General features: G+C 32.9%; 1 protein-coding gene across 4 annotated transcripts in view; it reads right to left on the bottom strand.

Moving 5' to 3' along the window:
* Positions 1-15,470, bottom strand: part of LOC149781860 (cilia- and flagella-associated protein 74-like) — a 193,628-nt gene that overhangs the window by 163,568 nt on the left and 14,590 nt on the right. For all 4 annotated transcript variants that reach the window (XM_089936056.1, XM_089936057.1, XM_089936059.1 and 1 more), the window contains exons 6-9: positions 14,051-14,224; positions 9,475-9,585; positions 5,021-5,123; positions 2,444-2,601 (exon numbers count right to left, since the gene is read on the bottom strand). In XM_089936056.1, coding sequence (XP_089792182.1) covers positions 2,444-2,601; positions 5,021-5,123; positions 9,475-9,585; positions 14,051-14,224 — 546 coding nt within the window. The remainder of the gene's footprint in view (positions 1-2,443; positions 2,602-5,020; positions 5,124-9,474; positions 9,586-14,050; positions 14,225-15,470) is intronic.

The following is a 15,470-nucleotide window of genomic DNA, read 5'->3' as shown; positions in this document are numbered from 1 at the left end:
CCACTAGTGATCTCCCTGGGATGGCCCAACATCAATTTGCAAGAAAACCATAACATATAGTTAAACTGAATTAAGTTTTGAATGGGTGCCATTAATGACCTACTAAAATACAGCATTTGTTTTGCTCCAATACCAATATCAAAAGATCCAATGCCCAGTAAACTTTCTTGGTGGTTTATTAAATTTTGGAAAGTTTGCATTGCTTATGTATACCACAAACTCATCACTGGTTTTTGGAGCTTGGGATATCCCTAAATCATTGTATTGTGCAAACATGATCTGGGGGCACATTTGACTTAAAAATAATAAAGTGATACTATGCACATGGTAAATCCTTTAAAATTCATACCAATTTGTCTCTTTTGATCTTAGAACATCAGACATGTATGTTAAAGACTGCTCAAGTCCATTTCAACAAAGTAAAGTATATACATCTGAATTTGACATTAAAAATGCTTCTGAAACACTAAAATAAAAATGTATAACTACCAACATTTACAGCTAAGAGCCAAATTAGTGTGGGTAGGCAAATACATTTCTAATTTGGGAAGAAGAATCATTAGTAACTGACAACAGCAAGCACAAGAAATTGCTTTTATTTTTGCAAGCCTCTGTGGGTAACTTTCTACACACCATTTGTGAGTAAACTAGCATTATATGATGACTAGCTTACCATTTTTATCAACAACAACGAAAGACTTTTAAAAGATACCATTATAACAGTTATATCCAAAAAAGTTTGTAACTGCTGAGAATAGTTCTTAATTTTCTTGAAGAAAGGCTAAAAAATATACCCATGTATCAGACTTTCAAATGACTGTTTCTTTGTTAGATGGATCTGGAATAATAATTTGTACCTGTGTTCAATGCCAGCCATGTTATATATTGTAATAAATTTGGAGTATGTGCATTTGGTTATTGCACCCTGTTTTAAGGAATTCTTAGATTTTTGTGATTACTTGTATGATTATTGGAATTCAGCGCAATAATAATATTCCTTTGCCCGAAATAATTAGTCAGCTACTAGGAGCAAATGTCATGGAGTAAAGTGTTAGTGAGTTTCCATAATGCCATGGTTCACTAGTAGTGAATTCAAGTCCAAACCGAATGAGTGTCCCTGGAATAACAAAGTCCCTACTAAAATCTAGTGGTGCACATTGGTGGTGTGACTGTAGTGGCAGTAATTACGGAAGAAATGGTTAATTACACAATGGGATCAATAAGAAAGGACTTGGCAGATACCTTTTATGTCACCATGGTGGCAAAGGTGATGCAGTTGTACTGGAGAAATGTGCCTGGAAAGCAGTTTGACTGGCCTAAGGTGGCATAGTTAAAATAGTTCCCTGTGTTAAGGGATAGTTGTATAGTTTCTACAGCATGAACTGCTGGTGGTAGAGAAATCTACCGAAGAGAAAACATGCAGCTGTGCTGTTGATAGATATTTGGCAGGTTGTGAGATCTGTAGTCTTGTATTGATTGGAGTAAAATTTATGTATAGAATGGACATGTCGGGCCTTCTAATTTACAACTGAAGTTGTATGGAAGTCTTTGGAAATTTGTGGTAAACTTATGACTTCTAGCAGGAATCGCGCCAGGGTTTAACACCACTTGGTCAAGCAAAGACCCCTGGTTTGTAACAATATGCTTACAAAAATGAAAATCTGAATACTGTTATGTCAGCATAAAGAGATAAAGGGATATATTAAAACTGAGATGTAAAGAGATAAAGGGATATATTAAAACTGAGATGTAAAGAGATAAAGGGATATATTAAAACTGAGATGTATACCATATATACTCATGTATAATTCAGATCCAACTGCTAAAAACATAGACCCTGGTCTGCCATAACATAAAGCACCAGTAGATCTGGGTCTGTGTTGTTTTTTCTACTGCTTACTCCTAACAAATTGCATAAACCCAGATCTGCTGGAACATTATGTAATGGCAGATTTGGGTCCATACAGTCTGAAAGTTGGATCAATATTAGTACATACAGTACTTAAATTTTCCAAGATAAAATCAACCTGCGAAAATCCCAATCTCTCAAAAGCTGGGATAATAACCACATCCACTAAATTAACGTGGAATGATTTCTGCCTTGCTATTGGTGGAATTAAGGGACACAAAGATTGCTAAATTCATTTGCATGAACTTCATTCAAAAAAAAATTGAAACCATCATTCAAAGTTTGAAGTTATTGTTCTTTCCTGTGTTTTGAAAAAAACTTATGCACTTTGTGAAAAATCTTTTATCAATATTCTTAAATAATCAATTGCAAAATAAAACAAATATTTACAACTACTAACAATACAAAACACTGCTTTTAATCAAGAATTAAAGTTGCAGTAATAAAAATTGCCTGACCTCACAAAATTCTTCTTGAAATAGTTCAGGCACTAGTTCTGATTTAAAAATTAAAAGCACAGAAACTGATACATACGACTTCTGTTTCTCAAATGTGTCAATTCTCTGCTGAATGAGACGAATTTCGTCAGGATTGCCACCTTCTTCTGCAATCTTTCTTCTGATTTCTTCCTCCTTTCTCTTCTCCTCTGTTCCTCTGGCCATGTCTCGGGCATGCAGTGCTTTTAAGTTTTCCTGTAAATATACAATGACATTTTTCTCACACAAATACAGTCTTATCTGATTAATTCTATTCAAATCATGTCCTTGAACAACTGATAACCAGATTATTGTCTAATTTCAGTTTTATTCAAAGTGAACCATTTACTTCTTAATCACAGGATTTTTAAACATATTTCCCTTTAAATATAATCGAATGCTATGGTGGCACATAATGAAAAATTTACCAACGAACCGTTGCCCAGTGTGGGTAATGTGCATGTCTCTGGGATTTAGAACTATTTACAAAAGGAATCTGCTTGATTGCAGCATTCTAGTGAAATCAATGTGTATACAAACAGACAACAGTTTTCTGTAAGATTTAGGTAAATTAGATTAATAAAATACCTAATTTATAGCCATGTAGGAAACACACCAAATAATCTGCTCTTTGTTACTATGGATAACTGAGTGTTCTTTTTGAGTTTCTTGTTAGTCCATCTAATTTTAGTGATTCTGAAGTATTGTAAAGTTACACAACTGAGTAATCTAGAACCCTATAAAAAAAAATAACATTATGGTCCCAAGCACTAACATTATGAATCCAAAATAAGAGGTGAAATAACGATGATTAGCACTATCCACTCACACATGGATCACAATCTTTCTCACCCACTACAACTGTATTTAATAGCTTCATGCACAGAGAAAGATGTATTTATATCAGGCACAAAAAATATAGTAATGATGTAACATGAATGACATCATTGTGATGTTAAACACATACAAAATATGGATATTAATGTCAGGTCAATGCGTCAGAGTGGACATGCCTACCCATAAAATAAGCTAAATTCTTGCTTCATGTTAATTTCAAGATATCCATGTCCAGTTAACTAATAACTGACATCAACTGATGCTTCTGCATACATAATTTTATTAAAGTGACAATTGAATAAACAATATTAGGCTATGCCAAACATCAAAGAAGCAAACTTTGAAATTTTATATATACTTAATTACCATGAAAACCTATCAAAAAATGACAAAAATGCAAAGCTTTGTGAAGTTTAATCTGTGCAATGCATCCCATGTATCACCACTCAACAGTGTCTATGAAACAGAACTAAATGTTAACACAGATGACTAAAGCATGAAATTACAGACCTGACAAACTTAACAAGAACGTCTCTGTAAGTCAGATCAATTTTCAAGACAATGCAGTGAAATACAAAGTACTGTAAATATGAATCTGAAAAGTTTGTAAATGTGACGTTATGCAGCACAGACATTATCATGAAATAAAAAGTTTGTAAAGTACACTTGAATGTTAAAGATCTCCAGTTCAGTCTTCTGAATCCAAACAGGACAAAAACTTCATGATTTATCTTTCAATTTGACATAATTCTTGTGAGGTTTTTGTTGCATTTTTAAAATGTTTCATGCAGATGCATCAATCATCTCTCCTACTGTGGTCAGTATTCAAAATCGGCATGGCATGATGTACAGTAAACATAACTGATGCCTTTCCTGCTCTTTTCAAATGAATCTGAATATTTCTTTTAATACTATTGTGTTGACTTTTTGAACTTTTAAGAGGCTTTTTGATCCTTTTGCATTTAAAGCCTTTTCATCTACTGATGAAATCTGCAGTTAATGTGACAACCTAAAAAAAAATAATCACGTAGTGTTCAGCATGAAAAGCAAAGGCAGATTAAAGCATCTGAGGTGCTTGTGAAAAGTTAGTCTGATACCCTTCCCAACTTCACTGAACCTAATATGAAAACCTGAATCCAGACTAAACACTCTCAAGATTATATTTGCAGATAACATCAACAATCATATTTGGGGTGAGGGGTTTGCTCTGTGTGTAATTTGAATTTTTAACATAGCTTTAACAATTTTTCAGTCATATTGCTATGTTGTCTGCAATGTGGCTGTTTGCAGTGATATCTATCACTGGAACATCGTACCGCAGACATGTAGCAATATGTCCCACCCAGTCACTATCTTGACAAAAGGCCTACCAGTCCTGACAATAACCTCTTAATACTGAGCGCCAAGCAAGGCAGCTGCTAGCACCATTTTTATGACCTCCTGCATCCAAGGTTGTAACTCTAACCAATTAGGCTACTGAAGCAGTTGAGGGTTGGCTATATTCCAAGTCCATAATTTAAGGGTCACTTCAGTAAGCCTTACAGCCAAATATCAAAAAGTTTGCAGGTCTAGAAATATAGGTTACAGTGATTTAAGTTTTAATTGAAGAACATTTATATACCAAGGTACACATCTTGCAGGCAATAGTGTTTGAGAAAATGAGCTAATTCAAAGGACAGTGATGGTCACAGAAATTCTAAACATAAGTCACAGTTCATAACAAATATAAATTTAAATATAAATGACAATAGATAACATCATATTTATATATTTTTGAGCATACTAAACATAAAATTACCCTGTTGGCTGCAATGTCACTTTTCAGTTTCAATAACATATCCATTTTCTTTTGCATGTTCTCCTTGTATCGGATATTTTCCTCCTCCTGTCGTTGCTTCAGTCTATAAAAGTATGGGTGATTTTAAACGAATGTTCATTAAAATGATATGAAGTAAATTTAATTAAATTTTCATGTCATACAGATGTGGACAACAAATACTATGTTCAGTTTCACCATGGCAGGAAACAATTGAGTATGGTATCTTGTATGAGATGAGCCTTATTGCATCAAAATGTAGTTAAATTATACCTCAGGAAGCAAACTGATGACTGGTAAATATAATGGTATAAACAATTTTGACAACAAAGTGCACGAACATGTGTGTGCAATGAAAAGCTTTCATATAGTTTCTCTATAATGAAATCCACCAACCCATCACCTGCAAAGGGAAATGGCACAAAAACCTAATGTTTGAAATAAATCCATATCAGCTTCTATGAATGTTAGTCCTATTGAAAACAAAACCCAGAAATTAAAATTAAAGATAAATCTGACAAAAATCAGCAGCAGAAGTGTAAATGTGATGCCTGAGTATAAAAGTGAGGCAGAATGTGACATGACCTAAAACATGCAAATACCAAAGGACTTGAGAGAAAAGCATGGAAAGATACATTTTCAGACAAGAAATTTGGATTCCAATTTTAAGATTAAAAGAGTGTAGACAGTTGGAGGCCATAGCTTTAGGTTGTTAAGGAGGAAACTAAAGTCTTGAAAAATAGGATTACATATGCTGAAGTCAACCTAAGTATCATTGATGAGATGGAGACAAAACCACAGAATGAAAGCAAGCAGGAACTCCTGACTCTTGATGAAGAGATACAGTCTCGTGGAGAAAGTACTCCTATGACTATGAATATTTAACGTATATACTCCTTTATAAGATGAGTCCAACTGCAAACTGTACAGAACTAAATCTATGGTCACATAATGGGCTGACAGATCTGGAAGTGCACAATTTATTAGGAATAATCGGTGGAACAAATAATGCAGACTCTGATCTGCAGGTGCATTATGCTATGGTAGATAAGGATCTTTGTTGTTTGCAGTTTGACTCAACTTATAACAGAGGATATATGGTATGTTCCAGTGAACTAGGGTCCTTTTCTTTATATCATTTCTGTTACCACTTGTATACCATGAAAGGTAAATGAAACAGCATACAATATTTTCTTGAGATTTCATGTGTTACTATCTCAAGAGTATATGTATTGAAATGCCCGACAGCTCAGCCCAGATCAGTTTTCCAGAGAGAGGTAATTTTGGATCTTTTACGCTGTGACTAATAAAATCCTACAAAAAGAAGAATATCATATATACAGTCACAGGGAATAATAGTGGTTTTTTTAGTTTTTCAAGTCAGTCTAGAGTAGTAATCCTTCTTAATGATAATTTTGAATTTTGATAAATTTCAATAATTTTAATAATTTAAAAGATTACTTATGATATACAAATTAAAAATAAAAACATTATTTAATATTTATAGTAAAAACAAAGACTTAAAACTAATTTCAATAAACCATTCAAAGCTGATTTAAATGTATATCACAATTACTGATAATTATTGGTGGAGATTTTAATGTAGCTATTAATCAACAACATGATACATGTAATTATGTCAGACTGAACAACCTAAGATCCAGGAAGAAACTTATTGATATCCCTAATGAGTTCAGGCTTATGGATGTTAGGACAGAAATTCACGGAGAAAAGAAAATAAACACTTGGAATGATAGAAACAAAAAACAAGGCTTAGATTTCTTGTCCCGATTTGTGAAAACTTGCTTACTGATGTTGAAACTGCAGATATTAAACCACTGTATACAATTGACCATTCTCTTTTCACATTAGTGTATAAAATAGGGAACATTAAGAAGGGAAAATCTTTTGGGAAGTTCAACAATTCATTACTTAAAAGAATGATATGTATCAAAAATATAACACAATAAAGATATTTAAATTATTTTTAATTTTGTATGTCCCAAAAAATGTCAATGATATTCCAAATAATGAAATAAAATGTAAGGTAAATGACCAATTATTTTTAAGTCCTTTTAAAAAAGGTAAAAGCATGAATACTGTCTTACTTTTCAGTCAAGAAAAGGCAAAGAGAGACTTGAATAAGATTTGATTCAAGAGATTCATATTTTAGAAAAGGATGGAGAAATAATGAATACTAATTTGATTTGTAAAAAGCAAAATCAGTTACAGGAGTTGTGTCAATAACAACTTAAGGGACTTATGATAAAGATCAATCAATAATTGATTACTGGGATTACATATAACAAGCTGAAGATGAATGATGATAAAACTGAGGCCATTCTGATCACAATACAAAGACTTTCTCAGTCACATCCTTTACATCAAACAATAAATATCAGCAACGCCAACATTAAATTCACACAGTCAGAATCAAACCTAGTTGTTACTCTGGACAGTACTCTCACACTGCACCAACATGTAATGAACATATGCAAGGCTGCATATCTTGAGCTGAGACACATCAGCTCCATTCGCAAATATCTTTCAGTTGATGCCATTAAAACATTTGTGTGTTCATTAGTACTTTAAAAACTGGACTATTGTGACTCAATTCTGTCTGGTACATCTCAATATCTACTCCAGAAACTTCAAAACACAGCTGCTCGGATCATACTTAGAGTACCACGATCAGAGCACACCTTCCCCCTGCTCTGTACCCTACAGTGGCTATCCATGTGATCCAGAATCAATACAAAATTTATTCTCTGTGCTACATTTCACTGACAGACTCAAGTCCAACATACCTATCCAATCTCACTCATGTGTACACACCAGCAAGATACTTATGCTCCTCTTCTGACAATCGTATACTCATTATTCCCACTATGAAAACAAAGTTATATGGACAATGTTCTTTTGCATACCAGGGCCCAGAAACATGGAACAAATTGCCCACTGAACTTAGTCACAAAGACACAGTGATCTCATTCAAGAGTGCTCTTAAAACTCACCTATTTCAACTGCAAGAACAAACTTAAAGACCTAATAATGTTTCCTACCTTAAATATTTTTAGCATGTTTTATGTTTTCTAATTTCATGTTTGTTGTTTGTAATCATATCATTATATATGTTTATATTTTAGATGTTGTCTAATGTTGTAAAGCGCTTAGAACTTCTAAAGATTAGGCACTATACAAAGTCCTCATTATTATTATTATTATTATTAATTGATTTTAATAACTGATTACTGTGATATTCTAGAATTAAATGTAAAACAGAGTCAAGACTTAAGGGCAAAATATTATATTCGGAAGTTTAGCTACCCTTAAAAACATAAAACATTGTAACTGTCCAGGTTAAGACAGATTTTATAATGGGCTTTTAAGTATTATTTAATGATTTAGGATAATTAATTACAGTTATGAAATAAACAATCTTTCAGGAACTCAGAAGAGAGGAATTTGTTTTCCTAAAGGTGATAAAGACAAAAAAAATATTTAAAGAATTGGAGATCAGTAATTCTCCTTAATATTGCCTATAAAGTGGCATCATCATGAGTGGAAAATATAATTTAAAAAATAAAATAGTATCATACCTGTATAATGAAGATAAGAATGGTTTAATGACTGGCAGATCCATTGGAAAATACAAGAGCAGTAAAAAATCTTACATTTCACAATGAAAAGCATAACAAACCAGGACTGCTACTACACAATGGCTTTGAAAAAGCTTTGATCTGTAGAGGGGAATTTCTTATTTAGAGTTCTCTACAAATTTTAACTTAATTAATTCAATTATCGTATGGATAGAAATGTTTTATTACACTATAAAATCTTGTGTAACTGTTAACAGGCATGTCACCTCTTAGTTTCATATTTATCAAGGATGCAGGCAAGGTGACCCCCTTACACTGTCATTAATAATTACAAAGAATGATAAATATATTAATGGTATCAATACAGATGGAAACTAATTTCTAATACACAGTATGCTGATGATACTGTTTCTAGATGGATCTGAAAAGGCTCTTAAGAATATTTTTGTTTAAAAACATTCTAAACAGATACTACATTTGTATATAGAAATTAGCCACAAGATGCAATAGTTGTTTCTTAAAAATTGAATGGCACACGTATATTAATATAGCAGAATAGCACGTTTATATTTCTACCTACTGTTTGAAAATTGCTTCGACACATCTGTGAAAACAGGAATAGAAATATTTAAGGAATATGTATTTCCACAATCTCCTTCTGCTACCGCTAAATCACTAAAATTTTTCCAGCACTAAAAATTCTTGCTATATGGTGGCAATAATGCAACTAAATTAAACTGATTTAATAGGATTTATGCCATTAACCATGTTCTATGAGGTCACATAATACTGAGGGGCTTCACAGTAAGGGACCATTGTAGTGTACAAGACACTTACTTGTCAAGAGTTTCCTTGAGGAAGTTTTGATGTTTATCTTTACTCTTTTTAGCATCTTCCAGCCTCTTCTGGTGCATTGTCTCTCTTGCTTTAAGGGCCTCAGTGTAGCTTCTGTAATAAAATAGGTTACAACATAACTTATTTCATGCACTATCTCTCTTGCTTTAAGGGCATCAGTGTAGCTTCTGTAATAAAATAGGTTACAACATAACTTATTAAATGCATTGTCTCTCTTGCTTAAGGGTATCAATGTAGCTTTTGCAATAGTTATAGGTTACTGCATTTGTATGGGAAAATATGAACAAGTTTTTGGATGGAATACTGCACAACCTTGGGACTTTAAGGACTTCAAAGTAGCTTCTGTAACAGAATAGGTTACAACAGAGTGCACTTTCTCTCTTGCTTTAAGGACTTCAATGTAGCTTCTGTAACAGAATAGGTTACAACAGAGTGCATTTTCTCTCTTGCTTTAAGGACTTCAATGTAACTTCTGTAATAAAATAGGTTACAACAGAGTGCATTTTCTCTCTTGCTTTAAGGACTTCAATGTAGCTTCTGTAACAGAATAGGTTACAACAGAGTGCTTTTTCTCTCTTGCTTTAAGGACTTCAAATTAGCTTCTGTAATAGAATAGGTTACAACAGAGTGCTTTTTCTCTCTTGCTTTAAGGGCCTCAAAGTAGCTTCTGTAATAAAATAGGTTACAACATAACTTATTTCATGCACTGTCTCTCTTGCTTTAAGGGCATCAGTGTAGCTTTTGTAATAGAATAGGTTACAACATAACTTATTTCATGCACTATCTCTCTTGCTTTAAGGGCATCAGTGTAGCTTCTGTAATAAAATAGGTTACAACATAACTTATTAAATGCATTGTCTCTCTTGCTTAAGGGTATCAATGTAGCTTTTGCAATAGTTATAGGTTACTGCATTTGTATGGGGAAAATATGAACAAGTTTTTGGATGGAATACTGCACAACCTTGGGACTTTCAGGACTTCAAAGTAGCTTCTGTAACAGAATAGGTTACAACAGAGTGCATTTTCTCTCTTGCTTTAAGGACTTCAATGTAACTTCTGTAATAGAATAGGTTACAACAGAGTGCATTTTCTCTCTTGCTTTAAGGACTTCAATGTAGCTTCTGTAACAGAATAGGTTACAACAGAGTGCTTTTTCTCTCTTGCTTTAAGGACTTCAATGTAGCTTCTGTAATAGAATAGGTTACAACAGAGTGCTTTTTCTCTCTTGCTTTAAGGACTTCAATGTAGCTTCTGTAATAGAATAGGTTACAACAGAGTTCTTTTTCTCTCTTGCTTTAAGGACTTCAATGTAGCTTCTGTAATGGAATAGGTTACAAAGTGCATTTTCTCTCTTGCTTTAAGGATTTCAATGTAGCTTCTGTAACAGAATAGGTTACAACAGAGTGTTTTTTCTCTCTTGCTTTAATGACTTCAATGTAGCTTCTGTAACAGAATAGGTTACAACAGAGTGCATTTTCTCTCTTGTTTTAAGGACTTCAATGTAGCTTCTGTAATAGAATAGGTTACAACAGAGTGCATTTTCTCCCTTGCTTTAAGGACTTCAATGTAGCTTCTGTAACAGAATAGGTTACAACAGAGTGCTTTTTCTCTCTTGCTTTAAGGACTTCAATGTAGCTTCTGTAACAGAACAGGTTACAACAGAGTGCATTTTCTCTCTTGCTTTAAGGACTTCAATGTAGCTTCTGTAATAGAATAGGTTACAACAGAGTTCTTTTTCTCTCTTACTTTAAGGACTTTAATGTAGCTTCTGTAATAGAATAGGCTACAACAGAGTGCTTTTTCTCTCTTGCTTTAAGGACTTTAATGTAGCTTCTGTAATAGAATAGGCTACAACAGAGTGCTTTTTCTCTCTTACTTTAAGGACTTCAATGTAACTTCTGTAATAGAATAGGCTACAACAGAGTGCATTTTCTCTCTTGCTTTAAGGACTTCAATGTAACTTCTGTAATAGAATAGGTTACAACAGAGTGCATTTTCTCTCTTGCTTTAAGGACTTCAATGTAGCTTCTGTAACAGAATAGGTTACAACAGAGTGCATTTTCTCTCTTGCTTTAAGGACTTCAATGTAGCTTCTGTAATAGAATAGGTTACAACAGAGTTCTTTTTCTCTCTTACTTTAAGGACTTTAATGTAGCTTCTGTAATAGAATAGGCTACAACAGAGTGCTTTTTCTCTCTTGCTTTAAGGACTTCAATGTAGCTTCTGTAATAGAATAGGTTACAACAGAGTTCTTTTTCTCTCTTACTTTAAGGACTTTAATGTAGCTTCTGTAATAGAATAGGCTACAACAGAGTGCTTTTTCTCTCTTGCTTTAAGGACTTCAATGTAGCTTCTGTAATAGAATAGGCTACAACAGAGTGCTTTTTCTCTCTTGCTTTAAGGACTTCAATGTAGCTTCTGTAATAGAATAGGTAACAACAGAGTGCATTTTCTCTCTTGCTTTAAGGACTTCAATGTAGCTTCTGTAATAGAATAGGTTACAACAGAGTTCTTTTTCTCTCTTGCTTTAATGACTTCAATGTAGCTTCAGTAATAGAATAGGTTACAACAGAGTTCTTTTTCTCTATGCTTTAAGGACTTCAATGTAGCTTCAGTAATAGAATAGGTTATAACACATTTTTAGAGTTAATTAACTACAACTGATACCTTTCATTGTCAAACTTATATATCGATCTCACAAGTTTTTAGAATTAATCTAAATTGTATGTTAATGTGGTCAGAGAGGTGCATTTATTCAAACTAAATTAAATATTAACTGTTGTTCTAAAACTTGATATTCAAATAGCTTAACTAAAGTCTTTTAAATCCTAACTGTTGAATGCTTTGCATCTTGAATGTAAACAAAAATCTTCCTGATGAAAACCATGATTGCTATGGACTTGTACAATGGTGGCCAGGTATTAAACTGGATCAAGAAAAGAGGGTCTTGGGTCTATCATAAAAAATAACAGGGTAGTATGAATTTGTTTTCAGCATGTGGAGCTTTTATTTTTGTGACATCACAGCAAGCAACATTCAGTCCAGTTGTATGGGATCACATCTTTTGGTTGATCACATCCAAACAGTTCCATGTAAGTTAACATTGATTCTGCTGCAAGCATTTCATGTAATTAATGACTTTAAAAAGGAATAAGGATATATGATGATCCAAATAATGTGTTTATTTGCCATTTAAAAGTAACTAGAATCAAATTTTTAAAAAAATTACACCCTTTACTGAAATGTCAGTTCTGAATGCCTACATTACCTGTGTAACTAATTCTACAGACACCTTTGTCAGAATGCTCCAATGAGAATGCCAAAAGCTTAGGAGAAAGAAAAATTTGAATGATGTAAGGTACAAACTGCTACTTAATTATCATTATGGTAGAGTCAGATTATACATATTCTCTATTTAATTATTAATATAGTTGAGTCAGGTAATAATAAACATAATTTGGGCATCTATATTATACAAAGATGGGCTTTTGTTGAGTTCAATACACTGTTTAATTGAGCTGTGAAATATATTAGCCAACACGAAGTGGCAGCAAACAAAATATCTTTCACAGTTCAATTAAACAATTATTGAGCAAATCAAAAGCCTGCAAATGCTTTTTATTTTCAAACATCTAACTATATGCAACTACTGAGCAACAGAGCATTATAAAGAAATAAACAGCATACCATTAAAAATATAAACACAAGAAACCACACTATTTTTACTTGTTGATAAATATTATAACTAACATTCCAAGGTTCCAAATGGGTTGTGGGGCATGACAAACATCTGGCTACATGATGGTATTAATAGTATTAAATGTTTCCAAAAGATTGTTTATGTGTTTTAAATTTCATTTTAAAAAAAACATTTTCATTTTGCATGACTCCAATTAACTTATCCACTAGCTAATTAGTCAGGGGTTCCAAAGTAAGATTTATTTCTTGCAAAACATCACTGCTGACAGAAGTAGCTGAAAAACTATTCATCTTTCTTCACTCTTGCTGCAAATAACACTCAACATCACTTGCTTGGTATTTCCATCTGTGTAAGCAATGTTTTTCTCATTTTTGTCTTGAATTATGCCATACTATAATGTGAAGGAATCTGATGTGAAATAATGATGTGTATTGCTGAGGAACACAATAACTGACGTGTATTTCCTTGATAAAAGAGCCTTTCACTGATATTTCAACATCATGAATAACGTTATGCAAGTAATGAATCTTATTATATACATCAAAGAGCTTTTCATTTCTTTACCTTTAAGTTTTGCTTTAATAATTTATATTAAATGCACAAATTTTTCATCGGATGTGTTCCTCAGATCTCTAATAATACTGTGTGAGTTACTGCAATGAATGTATCAACCACCGCAGGCCTACATGTTTTCCAAATTAATTATAATTACTTGATTGTTAACTAACATATTTTGTAAATTCAATGCTGTCCTGAGTAAAAGAGTGACATTACTGATTTTAAATATTGCAAATCATACAGTGTCACTGAAATGTTGCCCAAATTATAAATTCTTGCAAAATATGTCACAATATTCACCTTTCATTAGCCTTAATATTTTTTTCAGCTTGACGTGCTTTTCTCTCCTCCTTTCTGAGTCTCCTCAAGGCCAAGGTTGTCTTCTCTTTGGACAATTGTTGTTCCTTCTTCACAAGATCATCTTCTGCAAGGAGGAACTTCCCTCGTTCAACCTCTACTTTTGCTAGTTCATACCTGAATACAGGAAAAATGAATGTTTAATGATGTTTATTACTGTTACTAAACTATCATGCAGAAAAGAAATCTCTGACTTCATTTTTATAAATGTTTCTCATCATATGAGTTTTAAATTTATTAGCAGAATATAGCCCTAGTCAACTTACGTCGCATCAGATTGTCCTCAACTACATATAACTTGTAAATTTAAAAAGACGATACTACAGAGGCTAGAGTAACCAAAACTTACATCAGATACTTATAAAATTGTCCTCAGACCTAAGGAAGAGGTCTTCAGAATAATATTAATGCTATATCAATTTCTAATACTGTAATACAAATCTTTCACACAAAATTTTGTTTGTTGACAACTCTGGCATAGATACATGTAGTCAAATGTAGGTCATGATGACCTAATTTTGGCATCTCAGTTTAGAGCTCTCCAAGTTGGTTCTACAGATTAACTACAAAACACTCTAAGTAAGAGCGTCTAAAAGTTCATCTGAATGCAAAACTGAGTGAAGGAATTATGGAGAGAAGGATGCAAAGATGGCAGGTGAAGTTCACAACTGCCTGTTCCATTTATTGTTAATAATATTAGAAGAAATTTATTCTTTGAAAGCAACTAAAAAATTGGCTTTAAGATACAAAAAGATCAAACTTTTGACCTGATTGAGCAAACACACAACAAAATTTTATTCTCATAGCTATCACTATAAACTGTACCAAAAATAAGTAAACACTGTATTAGAAACTAATAAAAATGGGCTGGGAAATGCTTATTAATACACAGAAGTGAAATTGAAATGCACACTTCCTGCCTTGGTAGGTAATCAAAGCATTAAACAAACTTTAATCTGCTGTCTACATGCAGCAACCTAGATGTAATTACTGTACTGATATATAATCAAAGCATTAAACAAACTTTAATCTGCTGTCTACATGCAGCAATCTAAATGTAATTACTGTACCGATATATAATCAAAGCATTAAACAAACTTTAATTTGCTGTCTACATGCAGCAACCTAAATGTAATTACTGTACCGATATATAATCAAAGCATTAAACAAACTTTAATCTGCTGTCTACATTCAGCAATCTAAATGTAATTACAGTACTGGTATATGACCAAAACATTAAACAAACTTTAATCTGCTGTCTACATACAGCAACCTAAATGTAATTACAGTACTGGTATATGACCAAAACATTAAACAAACGTTAATCTGTTGCCTACATATAACAAACTTGATGACAAACCTT

Source organism: Sinohyriopsis cumingii, chromosome 15, assembly GCF_028554795.1.
Source record: "Sinohyriopsis cumingii isolate HCF-2022 chromosome 15, ASM2855479v2, whole genome shotgun sequence".
NCBI classification, from domain to species: domain Eukaryota; kingdom Metazoa; phylum Mollusca; class Bivalvia; order Unionida; family Unionidae; genus Sinohyriopsis; species Sinohyriopsis cumingii.
This window is presented reverse-complemented; position numbering and strand designations above follow the sequence as displayed.